Source organism: Rhopilema esculentum, chromosome 4, assembly GCF_057945365.1.
Source record: "Rhopilema esculentum isolate cy_ngs chromosome 4, ASM5794536v1, whole genome shotgun sequence".
NCBI classification, from domain to species: Eukaryota; Metazoa; Cnidaria; class Scyphozoa; order Rhizostomeae; family Rhizostomatidae; genus Rhopilema; species Rhopilema esculentum.
In genome coordinates, this window is record NC_142818.1 from 5,384,384 (window position 1) to 5,407,457 (window position 23,074).

General features: G+C 35.5%; 1 protein-coding gene across 2 annotated transcripts; it reads left to right on the forward strand.

The window, feature by feature from the left end:
- The first annotated feature begins 1,900 nt into the window (after positions 1-1,900).
- On the forward strand, positions 1,901-22,983 carry LOC135691427 (uncharacterized). 2 transcript variants are annotated; one of them, XM_065209291.2, is made up of 19 exons: positions 1,901-2,071; positions 11,174-11,303; positions 12,156-12,335; positions 12,818-12,941; positions 13,892-14,067; positions 14,533-14,745; positions 14,929-14,991; positions 15,675-15,797; positions 16,054-16,179; positions 16,681-16,794; positions 17,318-17,350; positions 18,015-18,134; positions 19,528-19,578; positions 19,919-19,984; positions 20,457-20,594; positions 21,072-21,161; positions 21,448-21,609; positions 21,774-21,871; positions 22,311-22,983. In XM_065209291.2, the coding sequence occupies exons 1-19, from the start codon at positions 1,916-1,918 to the stop codon at positions 22,443-22,445; spliced, it is 2,298 nt and encodes a 765-aa protein (XP_065065363.2). In that variant the 5' UTR covers positions 1,901-1,915; the 3' UTR covers positions 22,446-22,983. The 2 variants fall into 2 exon arrangements, with proteins under 2 accessions (XP_065065363.2, XP_065065364.2); XM_065209292.2 differs by lacking the exon at positions 16,681-16,794.
- Positions 22,984-23,074: the final 91 nt, after the last annotated feature.

Genomic DNA, 23,074 nt, shown 5'->3' on the forward strand with positions numbered 1-23,074 from the left:
GCCAAAGGTAGCTTGATGTAACTTAGTAAAACAAAGCTGCAAATTAAGGTCATATTCAAATATATCTACATGATCAGAGATGAACTGTCATCCAGAAGTTACAAAGAGATACTAAATAGAAGTATCATTTAGAAAAGTTTTTCAATCCGCTGAAGCAAAAAATGGACCATTCACTGAATGTTTTATCAGTGGCCTGTTATCGGTTAGAGCAAAAGGCTTGTCTTTATACCCACCTTTTTATGTCCATTACAATTCATGGTGATATAAAGTCAGCAAATTGGATTAAAAGTGATAATATGATAAAACATTACCCACAGTTACTTTTGATCTCAAAGTAAAAGCACGACAAGGCTTTGAGACAGAGAACTTTTATCACCCGAGATTGATATCATAGAAGTTCTTCTTCGAGGAGACCCTTCACTGCAGAAAAATGCACGGTGGGATGGGAAATATATGACTTCTAAGGGCGTTTTTCGGAAGGGCAATTCACTGTCATTTAATGCGGTCAAGCACTTTTTCAAATCGTGGATTGATATAACATATAACTATCTATGATGTCCTGATAGCATATCATATAAAGACTTAATACAGAAAATATTCAGAAATTATCTTTGGTGAATTGTCCATTCATGTGCCCCCGAATTTAATACAGATGGTTGTTTTCGTTACGTGAACTTAAACAAGCTTAACGACTTGATTAGATTCAGGTTTGTTTGAAACCACTTTCTAAGCTGAAAATCCTTTTAATTAAGTAATAAAAAAATGTTATCACTAATAGTGCAGGATAATGATACACATGTGTAACAAAAGCCCTGTAATCAATCACGATACTCTGCCAGAATGCTCACCTAAGCGACACAGTGCGTCTAAAGTTTTTACATCTGAACAAACCTTGGTCGTCTGGGCTTCAGCTGAAAAAAAAATCAAAATCACAGCTTTGAAGAGATTAGAGCACATGGCAGTTTCTAGGAATTAATCTGAAGTTTCGACATACTAGACAAGAAAGAAGGGATAGGTTTAATTCAGGCCGCAAAATGGGCTTTCAGTGTTAGGTTCCAGCTTGGGTTTACACAAAAAGAAAGAAAATGTATCAAGACAACGAGGCTGCAAAAGCCTTGCTTCTTATTGTATCTCAATATTTACTGAGAAAACAATTATTTCATATGCATTATAGTTTAAAGCTAGAGTAAAAAGGCCAAAACGCTGGCAGTCCTTATCACACTATCGGCTCAGGACAAATGACCTCTGCACGAACGGATTTACAGGGGGTTTGGGGGTGCGACACCCCAATATTTTTGTGTTCTTCGGTGAATTTTTGGCAGTCTGTAGTAACAAACCCTGGGTGACAGAGCCACAGTGGAAGAGCGGGCCGGTTAAAGCGCCTTAGTAACTGGTCGACCAACCCATTCAATAAGGATCTGGTACCCAAACATAGTGGTAACAAAATGACGCAGAAAAGTTTTAATTGTCTTATTATCTTTTTTGTCTTAAAGTTAAAAAATTAACTTTTAAAATGAGCGTTTCTTTCAGTTTCTAGTCATTTGAAGAGTGTGGCACAAAATTCAATTATTATTTAACACCTGCCCCAATCCTTGCCACTTAAATTTCTCCCTGAACCTCTGGCATCGGCCCTTGAGAAGCTTACAAAGCGTTTACAGAAAGAGCCACATAACTGTGCAGAATGAGTTTGTTTCATTCTGATTTGTAATTCAAAGCATTTATGTAACTGTGTGCTGGTTTAATGAGATAATCAGCACAATGACTGTGGAATAATGGCATAAAGCAATTTGCCGTAAAAAGTATGTTTCAAGAGACAAATGGATTAAACTTTATACAGTAAATCATGCATGAAACTTTACAATATGCTCTTAGAAAATTCGGAGATGTCTGTATGCGGTAAAAGGTCACATAGTCTATGAAACCAAACATTAGACACGTGAACGGCAGAACATGGCTAGAGGCATTTAAAAACAGAGAGAGCGTGTTGAGTAAAGCAGATGTAGGCTACTTTGAGACCGTCACAGTGACTAAAAGGAGCGCTCTGGAACAGGATCTGAAAATTGTTGTTCAGGTGAGCACATTCTCGTCATAACATCTTATATAAACTGGCATAATTTTTCATATTTTTCAATAAGATCTTTGCTCAAAAGTAGCTTTCCTGTTTTGACGTTTTTCTTCATGATTTGTTTCCATTACTTCTTCGCGCAGCTTATACATAGTACGGTTCTCTAAATTTGTAAGCATCCCTTTTTATCTTAGATTCTTGCAAATATAAGCCATAACTTTCCCAATCTTCTTACAAATAAAACAAAGCAGCACGAACTTACTTTCTAACCACTTCAAACTTGCTACTTTTAGCAATAAAACCCCCTTTCAAGTAGCAAACTGTTGCAAACCCAATTTTTTTGCTTAAAGGCAAACTCTGTTCTGAAAGCCTTATTCAAAATGCCAACAAACTGTTGTATAATATTAGCAACAAATCAATATTAAGGAAAGAAGATATTAAGATAAAGACAAATATGATAATTGAAACATTCATCATCGTAAAGTGTCAGCCAACTTTTATGTGTAACAAGACACTGATTTTTACTGAGCATGTAGTTGTGCACAATGAGCAGTATATTTTTCATTACTTACTGTTGTGACAGCTCAGTAACTTTAATTTGTCAAAAGACGCTATTTATCATAAATTGGACTTGATAAAGCAACCATACAGCACTCTTACAGGAAACATAAGTATATTCAAGTTTCTTTAAAAAGCTTTTAAATACCAAGTACTTGGCATAATGGTGAGACAGATGACGTTTTGAGAGCAGAAAGGTTTAGAAAAGTATTTTTTGTCTCAAAAGTTTTCTTGACAAATTTGTCAAAATAGCAGCGATCTAGGCGCTTTGTTGGATCAATACAAATTTTAACAAAAATTCTTATATTATTTCGCACTCAAGTTATTAAAATAACTGTCTCCCGATGCTTATTAAAAAGTATCCAAATTGTGTAACAGATTTTACATTATAAGCGTATGGAGCTTCAAACAAACACTGATTCTTACAAATGCTTGGTGCTGCGAAAGGTTACTTAAGCAAACAATGTTATTTATAAGGAGAATTTAGTGTATAAAAATCATTTATGCATTTGAAAATATGAGTGAAAATAGCATTTTTCCAAAAATGGACTGCTTCTTCAAATTTGTCTGTTTCTAATTGATTGCTCATGTTGTTCAGTTGATATGAAGTTAGCATGAATTGTTCAGTTGACACGAGTAAACATTAATTAGTGAGTTACGGTATGGCAGCAGGACATGGGATTTTAGGCGACCTCTAGCAAAGGATTGTTGTTAGTTCAAAGCTATTCATTCATAGGGGAAAACAGATTCTGCTAATCTGTATAAGGGCGATTGTGTTAATCAGGTACAATTGCTTTTTTCTGTAGATTAGCTTCTGCATCGAAAATTGTTCGGCAAGGGGTTGACCTGGTAGTTTCATTACGATGCTGAGAGAAAACTATCAAAGTTTGCCCTTGTCACGGATTGATTTCAGAAATTAGGTGATACAGTGAAGTGGAAACTTTCGATTAAATGCTAATAAATAGAAATATTAACATCGGAGCAGATGCTTTGTGCTTCTATCTTAAGAGATAAAAAACTTTTAGGAGGTCCGCTGTTTCTGCATTTTGGAACTGACACTTGTATTCCAAAACCATGCCATGAGACAGAATATCTTGAACGAATCCTGCCACTGATTCAGGAACCAATGCCTAAGTTTAACTTCTTTCAGTTACTATTAGTGAATTTTAACAGAATCAGAACGATTCGACAACGGAATGCTCTGGTATGACAAAGTCTCAGCAAGATGAATTGCAGAGTAGAAAAGTTGATATGAAAAAATCATTGAGCAACAGAAACAAGAAAAATCATTGAGTTAGAAGTGGATGTGAAATCAGTCTATAGTTGTGAAACTTAGATACATCTTGTTGAACTCCTGAAAGTGTATGAAAGAAGAATTAGATTGTGTCTCAAGTCTTCTACGGATTATTGTATCTTTCGACCATACCTGTTAAGTCTTGCGTTTTTTCTTTTTGCAATGTGATTTTTTCAATGTGCATGTTTTAAACAATGTGAAATATTTTAAATGCATCATATTAAATTTCATGTGCTTCCTGACAAAATATTGAAATTTGAAATAGAAAGACGTTTGCCATCTTGATTTTGCAAAAAATCTTCTAGATATTATGAAGTTTTGATTGGTGGTGGTTTCTTCATATCTTCTGAAATCCTTGTTTGCATTAAGTAGTGTACTGTTTGCATTAAGTAGTGTTTATACTAAGTCTTTTGCTTCTAGTTTTTACATATATTTAGTTTCATTCTGCACTTGTTTGGAAAGAAATAAAAAGGGAACAACAGAAATGCGGTTTTCATGCGGTTGAATTACCGTTTTATACACAAAAGTATGGTTGTATACGCAATATCTTACGGCAGGTCACCACAGTAGCTGGACAGGTATGTGACACTCGTCAATTTAGCGTCCAGCAGGTTGAGAAATAAAAAAAGTGAATGTATTTGATGCGTGGTTTACATTATATTTTATGTGCCAAACATAAATACAATTTCACTTTCAAGATATTGGTGTAAATAACCATTGAAGTGAGCGAAATAAGATGGGATATACAGTAGTTGAATTGAACAGGGCCGTCGCGAGGCAAGCCTTGTTGGGGGGGGGGGGGGGTGGGTATGGACTACAAATTCACCTGATTAAAAAAAAATTACCTGAAATTCTTAAGTTGCTGTCACAAACCTCTGCAATACATTTTGCCAATCTAACTGTGTGTGTATATTCACAACATTCATTTTAAAATGATAATAACGGACTTTCCTAATGGTTTTGCCAAATCTGTATACCTGGACGGGCAACTACCTGAGGCGGCACAGGCTGTATACCTGGACGGAAAAGTTTCGAATTTCAATGCTTCCGGTTCCCTGGGAAATGCACTTTTTTAAGTAAATTTTACTAAAGCAATCCTCCTAATCCTACCAAAAATTCTTTTATTTTTGCAAACAAATTGAACAGCAGATAAAAACAACTGGTACAATGTTGTCAGTTACTTCTAAAGCTAGGTAACGAGCAGCACTGGTTGCCAATTTAGATCCCTCTTTCCATCTTAGCATGCCTTTTTAGGGGAAATGGACACAAGACACAATTTTACCTGAAGAGTGACTGGATTTTTAGCTTTTGTGCCAACAAGAAATCTTCAAATCTTCAAGTCATTGGTTTTTTTTTCTTCCTTCATATCAAAAAGTATCATATTTAGCCAAAGGAGCAACTATCGTTGCTTGATCCTTTATTGATGTTAATACATGAACATCGCTGAAATACCTAAAGCGTTTCTTCCACCACTGGGCGGATTTTATCTAAAATTTCCTATCGAGATACTATTAGGGGGAGGGGGGGGGGGGGGGGTGTGACACCCTTCCACACACCCCGGTCGCGACGCCCTTGGAATTGAAGTGAATATCATTGCACTGTTAAAAACACTTTTCGCAGAGGGCTTAGTTCGTCTAATATGATTCAAAGAAGACCAAGCAAACATGATGGCTTTTGTAGCAAAGCGACACAAATCAATTGAAATTTGTAGGGTACGTGAAGATTTTAACACACAATTCGTAACCGCTAGCGGATTTCATAAATGCTGTAACCCACTATATTTCTCCTCAGACTATTTCGCACCAAATCAAGCAAACAAAAGAATTTTCCTGGAGCGTGTGTAAGGTAACTGCCGACTAGAATAATAGCGTTTTTTTCAATAGCGGTCTTTCTGGAGTGGCTCCCAGTTGTGCAGAAAGTGTAGATTTTATCCAGTTACTTTATTTGTTTAAACTTTGAAATGATGAATTTGAGAGCCTTAAGAAATGTTTAACATATTCTGTCTAATTGGTTTTCAGCTTTGATATAGTAGAGCTATAGAAAACACAAGATAGTATTTCAATATTGACTCTGTTATTTATGCTGTTTAATAAAAAATGGAAAATTTTTCAATTCAGGAATATTCGATAGACCTTAAAGAAAATTTATTGCAAAAATCAATCAAGTGAATTTTTAGGACAACTAGTGTGAATACGAGTAAAAGCACAGATGCTGATGGTCCCCCAACACAGCAACTAAAAAGGGAAAATAATCGTCAACTTTTTTGTATGTAGCTTTGAAGGAAGATGGATACTTTTTCTAGGTCTTAGCTCTCTGACTTCTCATTTCAAATTGTATTGAAGATAACAAAATGACAAAATAGTTCTTGAAGATGAAAAGTAAAATAAGGAGTTCGTTTTCACCTAAGGCTCCATTTGTAATATTTTCAATTGGCAAGCAGTATTGATTTTGCAACCTTTACAGTCATGTGCTTGAGATTCTGGTTTGCCTATTTCGATCCACAATTGGGTATATGATTTTCTAGCTTAGTTAACATGGATCCCAGTCGGATTTAGTGAGTTTTACGAAGTGTATGTTTGCCCCATCTGTTATATACATCAACGTTTTGATTCCAGTTTTGTGGCTATGACCTCTCCTTCTATATGAAAGATCATATATCTTACACTGTCAACAGGTGAATATGCATGATATATCGTTATAAGACTACAAAGAATTTTTGTTGGGCAGCTGATCATAAATTTGGTAAAAGTAAAACGTCAAGAACATAAATCTAACGAGGTTGATCAGTTTTGGTATTGTGTTATATTTTACATAAAATCTCAGCACAAAATCTCTAGAGTAAGTCAACCTTCCTTGAAGGACGTGGACCGTCTCTGGCAGATGAAAAGACATAGGTAATTCATGCATTTATCTTTGGTTAGTTTTCAAGGGATTAAACCCACTAAGGCTTGTTGTACGTCTGGCACTTTTTGTCTGAGCTCTCCTCTATGAGGATCCTGATAACACATCAGTACGATTCAAAAAAATTGAAAGCCACCTTGTCGTATCTGCTTGGCACTCTAGCGTCAGGTCCTTCTTTTAATCTCCATAATTTTAAATCGTCGATAATGCTTATCGTTTTGACGAATCTCAGAGTGAAAATTTGGTCAAAATAACTTGAAGCGCCACACTTGAATGAAAAAATTTAATGTTGAAGGAGACTTGTGAATCTCGATATCTTAAAAGAAGGCATGCCACGCTCAAAGAACTTTTTATGATCAAACAGAAAAGTAGCCAATACGATGTCGAGCACATGGAATCAAATGCTCCAATGAAGTAAGCAAACAGAAACAGATGTAGAGCCAATAACAAACTTCTTGTAATTTTACTTCACCTACAATGAAATATTGGTGACTAGGCCGGACAGAGTAGTGAATGTATTAAACAGTCAGGTGGTTGAATATTCGAACTCCTTCGGGTGATAAGAAGTTAACATTATTGTCGAAAGAGATTAAAATCGAATGCTGATGAAAAACAGCGAGAACGAGCTTATTTAGAGATGTTACAATTTTTTCTTTTGTTTTATTTCCAATAAAAAAAATTCCAATCAATTTAGAAACAGTTTTCTAACCTTTGCGTTATCATGTATTGGTTGTTTGTTGAACGTTTTGTATCTTAACTTCAAAGAAATTAAGAAATTCATCATTTAGGCTTCAAGTGTGAGGAGTAAAAATCACTTTACGGACATTAATCATTATGGACATTAAAAAAGGTTGTTTGCTTTTAGGGATATCATTAGTTTTCAAAAATGAAACAAAACCACACCAGTTTAACCTTGTAACCTATGATGGGACAAAAGCAGACAACAGGAGACGGAATTTAAATCAGATAAAAAGTCTTGGTATGCGGATAGACGACTCTCTATCATAATTTTAGACATAGTTGATTCTCCAGGTTGTTTGTGTCTGGATATCGATAAAGTGAATGCTATTATAAAAGTTTGATTTGGTGGCCTACATTGTCTCGTTTCAGTTCATATGAAGGCATAGATTAAAGCCTCGCTTACAAGAGCAGTTTATCCATGACAGTTTTTCTTCATCGTGTAGTTTGAGTTAAATTGAGAAAATATTAACTTGACAAATGTATTTATTAAGAAACTGACATGCCAGCTTACTGTATGCCCAATAGCCAGCCAGCGATTAAAACAAGCTATTGCTAAATCCCTCTCTTTATGTTTTGAGCTTTAATTTCATCATTTCATGAAATACTACAATACTACAACTACATTCGAAATTGTATTTCATTTTCTTGTTTTTTTTTACAATAGCTAGCATAATAGAGTGAAATATTATATCTACAAGCCATTTGCTGTGCTGGATAAACATGTTCATAACGCTCCCGATCTGCTCTTATTTGCCCATGTACATGCTCTCATTAACGAATGTTTTCAATGTCCTAAAATGTAGAGTTCGTAAAGCATGGTTTTCATGAGCTAGAACAAGAGTAAGAGCTCAAGACCGTTATCGCTTTACAATTTGAAACAATTCTTAAGTTAAATTGAAACTCTAGACTTTCAACGGCTGTAATATCCCAAAAGAGTACTATAGTTGCGTGTCATCAAAACTGCACTAAAATACTTTTTCCTAAAAAAAAAACATTTCAATGCTTTTTGAAAGAGCCCTCTAAAGTATGGTAGGTAAAAATGAAAGTGAATCAAAGTTATTGACAATGAAAAGTTCTGAAAAATCATAAAAACCACCTCTTGCTTAACATAAGCATAAAACAAGCCACAAGTCTGGTACAAAAGCTGGATGTTGAACTGACTTTCTTGAATAAAAACATAATTATTCAGTTGCTGACATTTAATGACTAGTTACTTATTAAGATTTTGGCGAATGAAGTCGGCTTGTTGGTTAGAATTTACGTATTGACTAGAAATATTTAACGAGTACAAAGAGAACTTTTTGTTCAAATGCCAGGTCAAGAAATCAAATATGGGCAAAAGATCGCATCAAATAACATGACTTAGTTATATATAAAAGATTTAGCATGAATCACTCATTTAGATTCTAATGAAATTTAACCCCTAACCGGTTTTGTAGTTTACGTCATTCTAAATCTGTTATAAAGGTTTTAGCTTTGGTAGTTGCAATTGTTGTTTACATTTGTAAATACCAACTTCAGAGGTTACGGAAGAATCTCCGGGGGTTTTAAAGCCCAAGTACTTGCTATCCGATAATACATTTTTGGCATTTGAACTGGATACGTCAGAGCAGGCGATATGAGCATGCGCAATTCAAAATATTTGAAAACTCGTCGTGATAAAAATGCTATCCGGTGTTGTTTCTGCAGAAGTAAATTTCAGCTCAACACTTCTCGTCGACCATGTAGGATCACCAGGAGATCTAGAGATTTCAATCATTGTGGTTTTGGCTTCCTTTCAGAATCAAGAAAGTGTACTGATAAGAAAAAATCTCATTTATTTTCAAAGCTTGCTACCAAACAAGGAATAATGCAAGTCTGCTTTATTAGAAAGCTAGTCACTTCCAAAATAGCTGTCCCAATCGTTCCAATTACAATTACCACATTCTCCGGGAGACAGAATCAATTCTTGTTTCTTAATTTTATCATTCATCAATATCGATTACTTGTACATTGTGCAAATATTCTTTATTTTTTGTCTCTCTGCTTTCTACCTCCCTGTAAACCTCGATGAAAGCGTTATTGTCAATCAGAAATGAACGTGTCAAGTTTAAAACTGTCAATGAATTATATATAAGTCTGAATTATTTTGCCATCAGAAAGCTGAAATACATAGTCCATATATAGTATTAGTAGCCATCTTCCGAATTTTTCCTTGTTGAAGGGTATTCTTAGCGCTTGTTTCATTGAGCTTTAGTTTTGTACCCACTTTTAAACGGTGCTTTTTGTTATCTGAAGCTGAAACTCTACTACCTTCATGGTAATTAGACTACCTTCGAGAAAAAAAGTAGGAGTATGCTTACAAGAAGACAAGCAAAAACAAATTGTATGGCTGTTTGATCTGTAAGAGACTATGGGAGCCAAAGAAGTGGCTTTTGAAATTACTCCGGGGGAGCTTGTCCAACACTCTAATTGAGTGTAATTTCTGTTTGCCTGACAGTGTTCTATAATTTAGCTCTTATCCTCTGCTCTGTCTCCATATCACTTACATAAACCAGATTAAAATTTTCCGTCAATTATGATCGGCTTCATAAATATCTTATAGCCCTTTCTATAGTTCATCATAGTTTCTCTTTGAAATCCCTTTCAGATTTCGTGGCTGAACATCCAATGTTTTGATACTAGTGGAATGTCAAATATTTCTTATTGGTTCACGATGTACATCTTGACTATTATTTCTATTTTAAAATTTTCAAGGCGCCTTTATTCAGCTCATTTTACAGCTCATAGCAAAGTAAGTTTAATAAGAACAAGTTTTTTATTAAGTTCAATATATTAAGTTCATACGAGATTAGTCTGGAAGCATTTGCTGATCTGCAAGTTATTCTCAAAATGAGAAAACTGACATCTGATAAAAGATCAATTACAAACTATGCGCTCTTCAAGAAACATTTTCTACAATTTTTGACACAATAATGAGATTAGCAAACAAATCCTACTTGATTATGAAAATAGACTTTCAACTGAAAACTTTCTGTATAGACATTCATTAAAAAATTATAACCACACGAAGTGAGAGCAAATGTAACCTACAAATTTGAAAAAGTTTTGTGGAATAGTTTCAGAGGGACAACTGTTTTCTTAGAAGAGACAGCTTAAAAATAATCCAGTTTGTGGTGGAACAGCCCAGGAATTCTTATAGACAAATTATCTTATCTTTTTGGTTTTCAGCGGATATAGGGTTAGAAACTCTGGAGTCTTCTTGATTCGAAAATCTGTTTTAAATTCGTCTCGCTAAAACAATCGTGCAACTATCCTGTAATCTATCCTGGCCAGAACAATATTTTTATGGAAATCTAATGACTAAGGCTTTTATACTGTTTATCCTTTTTTCTTGTTTATCTGCTCTCAGGGCCAAATTAAGGTAGTTGCAGTTGGTGCTGCAGCAATTAGGCCCATACCTGATATAAGACCAAATGAAAATAGACGAGGCAGTCGAAGTAAAGTTCCCAATGGACATCAAACATCACAACTATTTTCACTTAAAATTTTTTTCCCCGTTGAATAGTATCCAATAACACTTGCGGCTAGCCTTAGAACAAGAACAATGTATCTTCACTTCTTTATTTCCAAAGGGAAAGATGAGATTGACAGTTGTGCTCATTATCCTGTCAAGCAGTCTGCAACTATATCAAGAAGTTATAGCAGTAGCAGTCAAGGCCAACCCGTATGGAATCAATATACCTTACCCATATGGAGCTAAAGGTGAGTTTTGGCATTTACCAGCTCGACTATGTACACAATCAATCCATTACAGCAGAACTACATGTATTATTCTGGATATAACATATATTATACAATCAAAATAAAAAGTGCTTTGCAGGAGTTCAAAGCGATTAAAATTTCAAAATCAAACGGAACATTTTTACAAGACGTATGAAAATCTTTCACTGATAAAGAACTAAGCATAAGATAATTCATGCCTTCTCCTGTTCATTAATTACCGTAGTAATTTCAAATATTCATTTTCGCCAGCTTAAGCTTTTAATGTTTACTTTAAAAAATTTTAAAAAAAACTTATTGTTTACATGTAGTTAATCTTTTGCTAGCTCATTTGATATTCCAATTCGTTGGGCAGAGTACACGTTGATTTAGATAACAACATTTCTTAAGTTCTTTTATGTTGCACTCAACAATGGTTATTTTCAGCTCTGAATATCTTTTACATTCAGAAATTACGGAAAATACACATTCAAAATCGGAAATCATCAGATAGTCTTCCCCTATCTACTACTTTCTGAAAATTTTCTTCGCCACATCTACATTTTTTAGCTAGATACAGATAGAATTGAAGCAAAACTAATACAGTTTTGTATTGAGTTAAGAAGCTATAGGCATCAGGCACCACGGAGCGTTGAGAAAGATTGGTGGGTCTAAAAAAGTGGGGGAGGGGGCTAAAAGGGTATAAAAAGAGGCTTTAATGGTAGTTTATTACTTAATATTTAGCACTTTTTGGGAAGGCTTAAGCCCCCCCCCCCCCAGCTCCCCTGCTCCGCGGAGCCTGGGCATCCATTTAACAGCTGAAGACAACTACTAAAATTAAGAATTTTCTTACAGACCCGCTTGAAAGTCCCCCAATATCACGTGATTTATCAATGGGAGACACAATGCTCACACCGGGACAACTGGAGTCATGGAGAAAGGGCCTGGATATGAGTGGAATAACTAAAGGCTCTGAGAGGCGTATTTATTACTGGCCAAAAGCTGTCATTCCGTATCACATAGACTGCAGTTTGAGTATGCAACATCGATTAAATTTCATGATTGAAAAGCTTGGCAAGCAGATCTGAACACTGGGTTTCAAAAGAAGCATAGGCAAAAACCACATTTAAAAGCTAGATAGACGTGTGGAAACATAGATGTCAGACCTGAAGGGAATTCGGTCATTTTAGCAGTTCTTATCTTTCCAGAGCAAATAGTAAAAAATTTCTAGTCTAACACAAAATAATAACAAAAATATTCGTGTTTAAAAAGAATCATAACAGTAAATGTTATCTAAATTCCATGAGAGTTTTATCGTGTTGAATTTAGCCGTATAGTATTTAGAGGTATAAAACATAAAAATCTGAAGAAAGAACAAATATTTCATCTCCGCGCAAACGAGTTTGGCGAATACAAAATATTGACTAGTTTCCTATGAAAGCATAAAGTAATTCATTGTAAGTAGAAATATTACAAATCGTTGCTATTATCGATGCCATTATGCTTATTTATTGCAGAAAACATGCCCCGGGCTTTGGCAGTAATAGATGCAGCGATACTGGAATGGCAGGCGGCCACCTGCATTAGGTTTATTCAAAGGACAACGGAGAAGGATTACCTTGTTTTTCTTCGAGACAACAGGTACAGTCTATTCTCTGATAGCAATTATTGTAACTATATTGATCCACGGGCCCAAATGATCACTTCGACTGGGATTCATTTGACATTTGGCTGGGCATTTGGCTACAGCTTTTGTCTACAGGCCTATAGGTTGAAAACTCAGATGAAAACGACAGCTCAATCAAGTAGTAAAGCTAAAATTGTCCTTTTTTTTAGGTCCAAAGAGAATTTATATGCACGTTTTCTGCATACAAAATTCTGGTTCAAACTTAGATAAGTTGGAAGGTTAAGAAAAAGTTCGACAATAATTTTAAGCAAAATTTTTGTTAAGGCTTGGCAAGAAAGGTTGCTTTACTGTCCGCAACCAAGATTTTCCTATTGTACAACACGCTTATAAAATATAGAATATATACAACACACTCATAAAGATTTCATGCTCTTTATCACGCTCATGGAATACCCCCTCGTCGCTGACCAGACGAGAGTCGTAACTTGCTATTCGTTTAATCGTTGTAGATCAAATTTCATATCTTTATTAATCAAATTGACAAAAGGTTTTTGATTCACTAGTAGATTTCTCACTTTCCACTCGTCAACCTACATTTTTCGACAAAATTTGGCATCTTCCTTTTCAAGCCGCGTTAGCGAAATTCATAAGATCGATGTCGAGTATATTAGATAGTGATCTATTCAGCCAGTAAGCCCATTGATTTTACAAACAGAGGCTCTGTCACGAGGTTTTCTTAAACAGACAAACCTTTTTGAAATCTTAGCAACTCGCGCCTAAATAAAACACACAAAGCAAACCACACCTCTAGGATCAATTGTCTGTCTTATGTACCAGAAATGTCTCATGTACTGGAAATGTCTTATGTACCGAAAAAAGTATATACAAAATATTCCAGGAGGCTGCAGCCTTTCCGCCAGATATTGGGAAACCGCGATAAATAATCCTGATTTATATATTACAGCTGCTGGGCAAGTCAAGGACGAGTTGATGGGCCTAGTCTAATATCAGTTGGCCATGGCTGCGAGTACCGAAACGTAATATCCCACCTTATTGGTCACGTGGTCGGACTCTGGCATCCCCAGAACCGGATCGATAGAAATGATTATGTAAGGATATTCTGGCAAAATATTGATGCAGGTGAATCTATCCCATCGTTGAATGTGACTTTGTAGAACATGCTGAAACATTATTTGTTTAGAGTGCTCTTTTTTCAGATAATCCTAAGCTAAATAAGCACAATATTTTTCTTGCAAAAAACTTTCTTGCAAGATTGTCTTTTTTGAATCGTAAACTTCAATTTGGTCCATTCATTAAAATCTCCTTAGACAGTAAAAATTGTGGTTCAAAACCCCTGGGACACAAACTAACTTGAATTTGGGGCCAAGTTATTTTAGAAGGACAAGGTTATTCTTATTACCGCAGTCTAAGGATACATCTTCGAAACCTCTGATTAATTGTATTCTTTAGTTGATGCTTTTTTGCAGTAACATTGTTAGAAGCAGGGTAGCAGTACTGGACTTCCTCTTGTTGAATCGTGAAATCTACCAGCTTATTAGTTAAGGCTTGCCAGAAAATCTCACGATGCTTCTTGTTTATCCATAGTTGAGCGTTCCTCGTTCAGGACCGTAGATGACACAGACGGATCTTCCGGTCCATATGACTATTCTTCTATAATGCATTATCCATGGGATGCGTTCACAAATAGCGGCCGCCGGACCATGCTCGCCTTGCAACTTGTGAAAGGGATGCCTTACAAGAAGATAAGTTCCCTTGATGCTTTACAAGTCAGTGTCCTTTACAATTGTCAACCCCCAAGTAAGTGTTTTTGGAAATATCTCCTGCATCGTAGTCCATTTTGTTCTTTTTAAACAACGTTTAAACATAACCCGTATATACAATGCATGTATCGTTTTCACAGTATCGTTTGCATGTATCCTTTTATTATACAGGAGGCGTTATTGTTTCTATCCATGTAACCGCGATTTATTTTGATCGTAGAGTTTGCTAAAGCAAAGATAAAAAAAGCACGAAATATTCCTGCCTCTCGTGATCACCTTAAAGGTAAACGCATTTCTTGCTAACCATTCACAGACAAAAATATCGTCCCATTGCTGTATGACTAAGTTTCAACTGAACTAGGCAAATTTAGAGTGGCAACTTCAACAAATAAAGTTGCATTTAGGAGAGCCTACAGGTTTGCTGCATCGTCTTCTGAATACAATTCTACAACATTTGCTATCAATATGGTTGATCTGAAACTATTGTTAAAATTATTTTCTATGAAAACAGAACAGTCGAAAGAAGGGTTAGCCAAGAAAATTACCTAGTCCGGTATTCTGAATGAGTAAGGAAATATAGCGTTTTAATCTGGAATACTTTTTGAGCAATCAACTTTTACTGTAATCTTGCGAATTAAATCTTTATTAAGTCTTGGTCCATCAGGGACGACACAGTCCACTCTTAGAAGCGGTTACTTGGAGAAAAGATCACATGGAATTGCTTGGTCGATTGCTCAAGCCAAGGTTTACACTCATTGTTGAATTGTGTTGATCGGATTTTGTAAAAATATGATCAGTTTTTAAAGCAATGGAGCAACGGAGTAAGTCAAGACTATCCGAGCGGCCTACAAACTTACAGTCACTTTACAAATTCTGAAACATGGACCATGAGTTTAGAGTAGAGCACCGATATGCATGAAACCCCTAAACAGTCTCAATCTCTTGCAACACAATTTGCCATTTCAGGTTGTGTGGACAGAAACAGCCGATGTCCAGAGTGGGCTGCAGCTGGTTATTGTGGGAGAGACAGATTTGTAGACGAAAACTGTAAAACGTCGTGTAATATGGGATGCGGTGAAAAAGTTGACGGTATTTATCTTAATCCATTTGTTAAAGGTTGCTATGGTAACCATACTGATTAAAATTGATACTGACTGAAGAGCCTTTTATTGATGCCAATCTTTGAAACTTTTCTTAGCCAGTAAACACGTAATTATAACTGTAAAGTCTACTTATAACTGTAAAGATTTATCGCCAGCAAACGACGTTCTTAAACGTCTAAATATTATCCTATCCAGTAAACTTAGTCACAATAAAGGCACTTACCAGCACCTCACCTTTCTAGATAACTGCAAGGACCAATATCAAAGTTGTCCAATTTGGGCTCGGATGGGCTATTGCTCCAGAAAACGGCTAGCGGTCGGTTGCAAAAGAAGCTGTGGAGGCTGTAAGAGAAAAAAGGAGAAGATAAGTATGTCTGGGGAGTCATTATTCGTAAGAATTTTCTGATCAATGAAAAATCTTTTGATGTCACGTATGACGGGAAATGGATGTTTTGACCAAAGCTTATGGGCTGTTATAATTCCAGGCAGCGAAGTTACAGCGACGACTTCATAAACTTTTGTACTGACGAATAACCTGCAAACGGCTTTAGGCTATGCGAAAAGAGTTTTGAAGAGGGAGTGTCAGTGGTCCATCGGTTAAACACAAATTTTTGGAATCTCGGTACAAGGCTTTCGTAACACGGAGATAGAGCGAGTATATGATGATAGGTGTGACAAGATGACCGAAATTAAAAAAGGGTTATATTTTTGTCTTATATATACAAACATAGTTTGCACGAAATTTTTGAAGTTCTCGTTCAGTTTTATCTAATGGAATTCGGCTTCTGCAGAATCACAATGTAAAGTGTGTGTGCCATTTTTGTAGGATATGATTAGCAAATTTCTTACAGTTTTTACTTTCATTCAAGAGAGATGCCGTGACATGGGAAAAGTTTGCGAAATACGAGCTCGCAATGGTCATTGCTCGATTCCTTGGATTAAAATCAAATGCCAGCAAAGTTGCGATCCAAGATGTGCAAAGCGTAAGAATGGGAAAATCTTTTTCCTGCGCTTAAGGAATCATTCTGCAAGATTTCAATCTAAAATAACTTGAAAAAAACGCAACAACTGCAGATATTAATAGCAATTGCAAACTTGCAAAACTAACTTTTATACTTGCAAAAAGACTGGTGTACCATTCTTAGTTATTACTGGAGTTGATTGCACACTTCAAATCACTGCTTTTTGTTTTGTAAAAAGACTTTTATCGTTGCCAGCTCTATCTCCTGCTTTCGTCATGCAAAGCGTAAACCAATAGCAAGAAAGCTAAAAACCAGTTCTTGTTATTTTTTATGAAGCACTTTCAGTGATTGAATCATGTTTCTAGCCACAGCAGATACATAAGACACGTCAACGCAATTTAACCACGTCCATGCAATTCTGCCATTTTTATTTCTACCAGGAACAGAATACGCACCAGTTTAATCAGTTAAAAAAGGCCGATAAAACCCTATAAATTAACCACTTATCAACCAAGTAACAAATACAGGTATATCTAACTTTCAGGTAATTCACCACCTCCAGCAAAGAAACGGAAAGGTTTGTTTTTTATAACTTTATCCCGTTAATATCTACCTTAGGCCCATACATTCATGTTTGAAGGATTAAAATAATTCTAGGCATAAAGTTTTTTACGCATACTCCTGTTGCAAACGATTAAGTTCAAAAGTGACGTCAAAAGTGGAGCGAAAAATAAGGGAGGGTTTTTAAACGTAGCTATGTGAACGTGAGGAAAATTTTTCAGAAGACAGATTGTTTAGAAGACAGATTTACTTTAGTCCTATAGATAAAAAACTTTGCTGACAGATGTTCAGTATAGGCAGGCAGATGTTCAGATTTAAAGCTATAAAAGCTAGAAATTCTAAAAGCTAGAAAACTTGCCTACAACCTTAGAAGCAAAAGTCATTTTTTTTATGTCTGAACTTTAGAAAAACTTTAGAATTTCACAATAATGTGTAACATAATTGCTCTCTCATTTTTAAATTTATATGATAAAAATTTTACATTGAAATTTTTCATAAACATTGCGTAAGTATAAGAAATGACGAGTTTAGAATAGAATCCTCTTCGACACCACAGTAAAAACTGCAGTTGGCTTTGTCTTGACCAATCAGGGTACTGAGGGGTCTGTCTCACCAACAATAAGTAAATTTCAAAAGCTTTTTGTATAATTATTTTCATCGATTATACAATTTTTCTTTAGAATGCACTGACAAGTACATGTTTTGCAAAAGATGGAGTGCTTTAGGCTACTGCAAAAAGCACAAACGACTGTCAGTGATTTGCAAGGCGAGTTGCACTGAAGAATGCAAGAAGATAAAAAGTAAGCAACAGCATCAATCACGAGGTTCTTTTCCCTTAGTCTCGTTAAACGCCTGAAAAGTATGCAGCTATGGACTACAACCCAAGCAGAGTCCAGATAACCTTACGATACCACGGCTGTGAGCTGGAAGAAGGTTGCCTAGTGATGCAGCAGTTTTGAGGAAGGACAATGCATAACTTAACAAGTGTATATCAAATAGGAGGAATTTTGCTTGAATTTTTCATTTTTCCTGACAAAATACGAAGGATGACTACTCTTGAATTTTATTTCTAAGGAATTTTTATCCCAAAGATAGAAATGAAATTCAGAGGAAGGAAAATAGGGTATATATTCATCCAGAGGAAGGTTAAGGGGCTTTCTGAACTTTGAATCAATGCTAAAAACACTAGAGAACTTCCCGAAAATTTCACCCAACTCCTTTTATCCCAAACAATGTTAATATACGTAAGCTAATGATATATGAACATAGTATTTGATGAATACAATCAAACATAATTCAATGAACATGGTTTTGCTGCAATCAAATGCGTATACAAATTTTATAACCAAAATTGTGGAGGAAAGGTGTGCGGTGTTAGGTATTAGATGGTCCCGAGAGCACCGTGTTTCATTTCTCAAGAGTCTTTGGCAAGAATTGTAGCAGTCAGATTTATCAATTTGAAACAAAGTTTGCTAATCTTGAGTTTGCTAAACTGAACATTACTTAATTGTGATGCATACAGTAAAAAGCTGCGTGTAAAAACCTAGGGATTTAAGAACCTTCTGGCAGAAATTTGTTTTTTTAATACTCTAAAATATAAGAACCTGTTTAGCCAAACAATTTCCAACAGGTTCTTCTTATATGTTGGGTTTAACCATCTAATATACTTTTTTACTTTTATATACTTTTTTAGCAAAATCAAAAAAGGTGACCGAATATTGAATTGCTAAAATAAAACTCAAAAAGCACAATGTATGTTAAATTTGAACTGTTATTATGAAGCAATTATTGCTACTATTTTATATACAGTACTGTATCATTGATCAATGTTGGTGAACCTTTGGCAACATTGGTACACTAATAAATATCTAGAATGAAGAGCAGACCAGATTTAATACTATTTTCTGATAATCAACAACAATATCTACTTTGTAGAAATTAAGACACTAGCTAAGAACCTATTTAGCTTAAACTGTCAATAGGTACCTCATAATGCAAGAACTTGTTTTGCCAAATTCTTAAAAAAGTTGGTTTTTACATGCGGGTTTTTACTGTACTTAGAGATTAGAGAGCTTCCTTGAAGAAGAAAGTAGAAAAGAGGCTTCATCTGAGTTTTCAATCAGCAATATTTAATTCAAATTCAATGTTGAAATTCAATTTTTTTCAAAACAGTTTCATTGTTTTTTTAAACAGCCACACCAAGACCAACAACATTACCACCATATGCTAAGAAACTCGATTCTTGTAAGTACAATTATGTTAACGTTTTTGTTGCCAATCTGTTTACTTGCATTGAAACTCTGCTAACGATGAAAGGTCTTTTCGGCCTAAGATTTCAAGCATCTGCTTGAACTTAATCTTTGAGAAATACAGTTTACATTTCAAAACCTTCCAACGGAAGCTGCACTGCGAGCTTTGTAGAAAATTCACTGTTTCTAGCTTCAAAGTTGTTTTCGGAATATCTGTTTGTTGTTTATTTCTTTACATTAGCCTCAATAATATTGAAAGCAATAAGATGCCCGTTTGACTGCTTCTGTCTGCTTGCTTCTATGTTTTTTCTTTAAATTGTTCATTCATTTTACAGTGTCTGTCCTGACTTTAAGAGCCTCATTTCCAACTGATACAGGCCGAGGTTGGGAATTCGGAAAAGGTAGGACTATGCTTATACCCACACGCATAATATAAAATACAAAACGTAACATCACACTAAAACATGGAATCGCAAGCACGAACCTCAGTCACACAACAAGACGTAATTTTTTTCATAAATGCTAGTCGGGTCATAACACGGACATTGTTTGTAATAGGCTGCAGAATGTTGAAATAATGTCCAAACCCCAATTCGATCTGCAATTTGATCAACGTTTCTGCTTGTAACAGCAGCGCTAATCAATCCAAACAAATTAAATGCTTATGGTACACAACGTGGAAAAAACTTTTCTGTCAAAAGAAATTTAGAACAGTAGTGGTTCTAAAGAAGGTTCTAAAAACTAAACATACCAGGTAGCCTTGTCCAGTGGCGTAGCTGTTTTGTGACCATACCTCCAATTAGCATTGAATGTTGTCTTACGATTTTTTGATGATAGCGAAATGATATCAGCTAAATCTTTTGGCATTTACAGGAATACTGTGTTTCAATCGAAACTCGTACTGCAATTCTTTGCCACTAAAAAAGTGTGAAACAGATAAATGGATGCAAGAAAATTGTGCAAAAACATGCAAGTTAAAAGAATGCGATGATGTTATATATAAACCAGCAGGTATGAATGCAAATGCCTTTTCTCTGTTGAGCCAAATACAAATGATTCTCGATCCCATGATATTTAAGGCTGAATGTTCAGGAAAAATGAAAGATAGAGCTGACAATTGCGAAACGTTGTTTCATTCAAAAGTATGTCCAGTAGAGATGTGAGAATTGTACAAACGTTAAAACTGATTTCTAAGAGAAATTACACTCTAAGTTTCTTGAACGGGGATAACACTAAGTTTCTTTTGAGCAGTTTCTGGTTGGGGGTGAACAGTACAATAGTTTCTTAATTTTTGGGTCATCTTGGGGCTTAGTTCCTTTTAGATATATTTTCTTATAAAAAATGAATGATTGGAAAGACAATAAAATAGGTTGAGCTCAATGTCATGACTGTTGAAAAACAGCTAACATTTATAATAAGATTTATATACTTCTATCTACAAAGGCCATGATTTTTTAAAATTTTATTTAAAATTTATTTCTCTTTTAGAAAAATGCGCATATCCCCTTGGTGTATCGTACGGTGGAATTAAGGGAAGGTTACCTGATTCAGCCTTCAGTGCATCTTCGCATTTTAACTGTAAGCTTTTGCTTTGAAGATAAACTTAGTTTTGTTTGACTAGTAAAAAGGAACAATGCAGATCTATGAAGTACAAAGTAATATAAAGAGAAATAGCTCTCATTTTAAAAAAGAATCGACTAGAATATCGTTTTAGCATAAAGAATCTCCATATAATATAAACAATTTGAATTATGCACGTATTAATTGAAAGAAATCAAGCTTGTCGAGAAATTCTCTCATCTCTTTTTATCATCAAGAAATATTATTATAAAACCTGGATTGGTTGGCACTGTTTTACTTTTAGACAACATGTGGAAGGCAGCTCCTGAAAATGGTCGATTGTATCTAACTGACGACCCCAAGTCAAAGAAAATTGGTGCATGGTGTGCTGCAGGTAGTGGCAAAGGAAGCTGGCTGCAAGTAGACCTTGGGAAGAACAGGACAATTGGCTACATTGCCACACAAGGTATGAAAAACATATACGATCGTGAAGTATTATATCGCATTCACCCAAGATGCACAGTTAGCCATACTCCACCTCTATCTCCTTAAATGCATTCAGTATTCAGGCAACTAAAATTTTTATCCAGTATCTAATTACCAGCTCTCCGCATTAATTTCTTGGAACAGGGCGTGACAAGTACTACGAAAAAGTCCGAGAATACAAAATTGCAGTAAGCTTTGACGGGAAGAATTTCCAGGACTACAAGGAAGATGGAAAAGTCAGAGTAAGTTTGATTTTGTTTGTCCTGTTCTCTTAAAGATATCAGATAGAGTTCAATTGATGGAGAAGTGTGTAGTCATTTAATACTGAAATGATACGGTGTTGCCATTTTTTGCTGTTGGCAGTATAGCAAAAAGCAGTCATGCTAATCAACCTTTAAATAAGGTTAAAAAGACCACGCCCTAATCTGATATGCTATTTCATAAAAATATCTCTTTTCTTTTCATGTAATCATGTTTTTAGCTAGTTTCTTTTCAAGTGATCATGTTTTTAGCTAGATACAAATAACATGACCAATTTGGCCAAAATGCCGGCCATTATCGGCTTACGTGTCGAAGTCAGAACCGAACAGTTTTGGTTGTTTATGTTTGTATAAGTTTTCAAAATGTTTGATTTGACTGCTTCTTTATCGCGTGTGAGGCCATTTCTTGATGTTTATGCAGGTTTTTGATGGAAACTGCGACCACTTCACGCCAGTCATGAATAGATTTCGAAGTCCAATACTCACAAAGTTTGTGAGAATATATCCAACGAAATTCAACTTTGCCTGCCTAAGGATGGAATTATACGGCTGCTGATGTGGAGAGTGAAAGAATACACTTGTAAATAAATGTGAATTTAGCTCACTTCATAACTACAATGAAAAACTCGAATGCATAGAACAAATAGTTTAAGCAAACACAGGCACAGGCGATAGGCCTTCCCAACATGCCAACTTTTTCCATGTGCCAAACATCATTTTCTCTCCAGTTTGCTTCACTGACAGGTGCATCCCAAGACCGATGACAAGAAGCAGAAGATGCAGCAACTCGCTGCCATCAATATTTGTATTAGTTTCCGCTGAGTCTGGGCATAGAATGATTTGTTCCAAGTATGTAAAGTAAACATGGAAGTAAGGAGAATAGGAGATAGTGGTAGTTCTGTCGTAAGCGTAAACATGTTTCGTAAAATCTTGAAATCCAGTTTATTTTCAATACTGTTGTTTTAAAATCATAGTATGCAATGAATGTAACAGCGCATTTTGCAAGGGGTGGCCTTTAAAGGGGTCTATCGACAAGAGTTCAATAGTATTTTGTAAAGTCTGCATCTCAGAGAGAGGCCATTTAATAATAAAAATGTGTTTTTGCTGTGCATATCTCTCAGGGTAAAGGGAGGGTAACTCGTTACTGGTTCATTGAAAGTCTAGAAGTTCTGTAAGTCCACTGCA

Coding starts and splice junctions, on each gene's coding strand:
- LOC135691427 (XM_065209291.2), top strand. CDS start 1,916: ATGAAACCAAACATTAGACACGTGAACGGCAGAACATGGCTAGAGGCA. Junction 12,336..12,817: donor TCACATAGACTGCAGTTTGA/GTATGCAACATC, acceptor TATTTATTGCAG/AAAACATGCCCCGGGCTTTG. Junction 16,795..17,317: donor CGATCCAAGATGTGCAAAGC/GTAAGAATGGGA, acceptor TCTAACTTTCAG/GTAATTCACCACCTCCAGCA.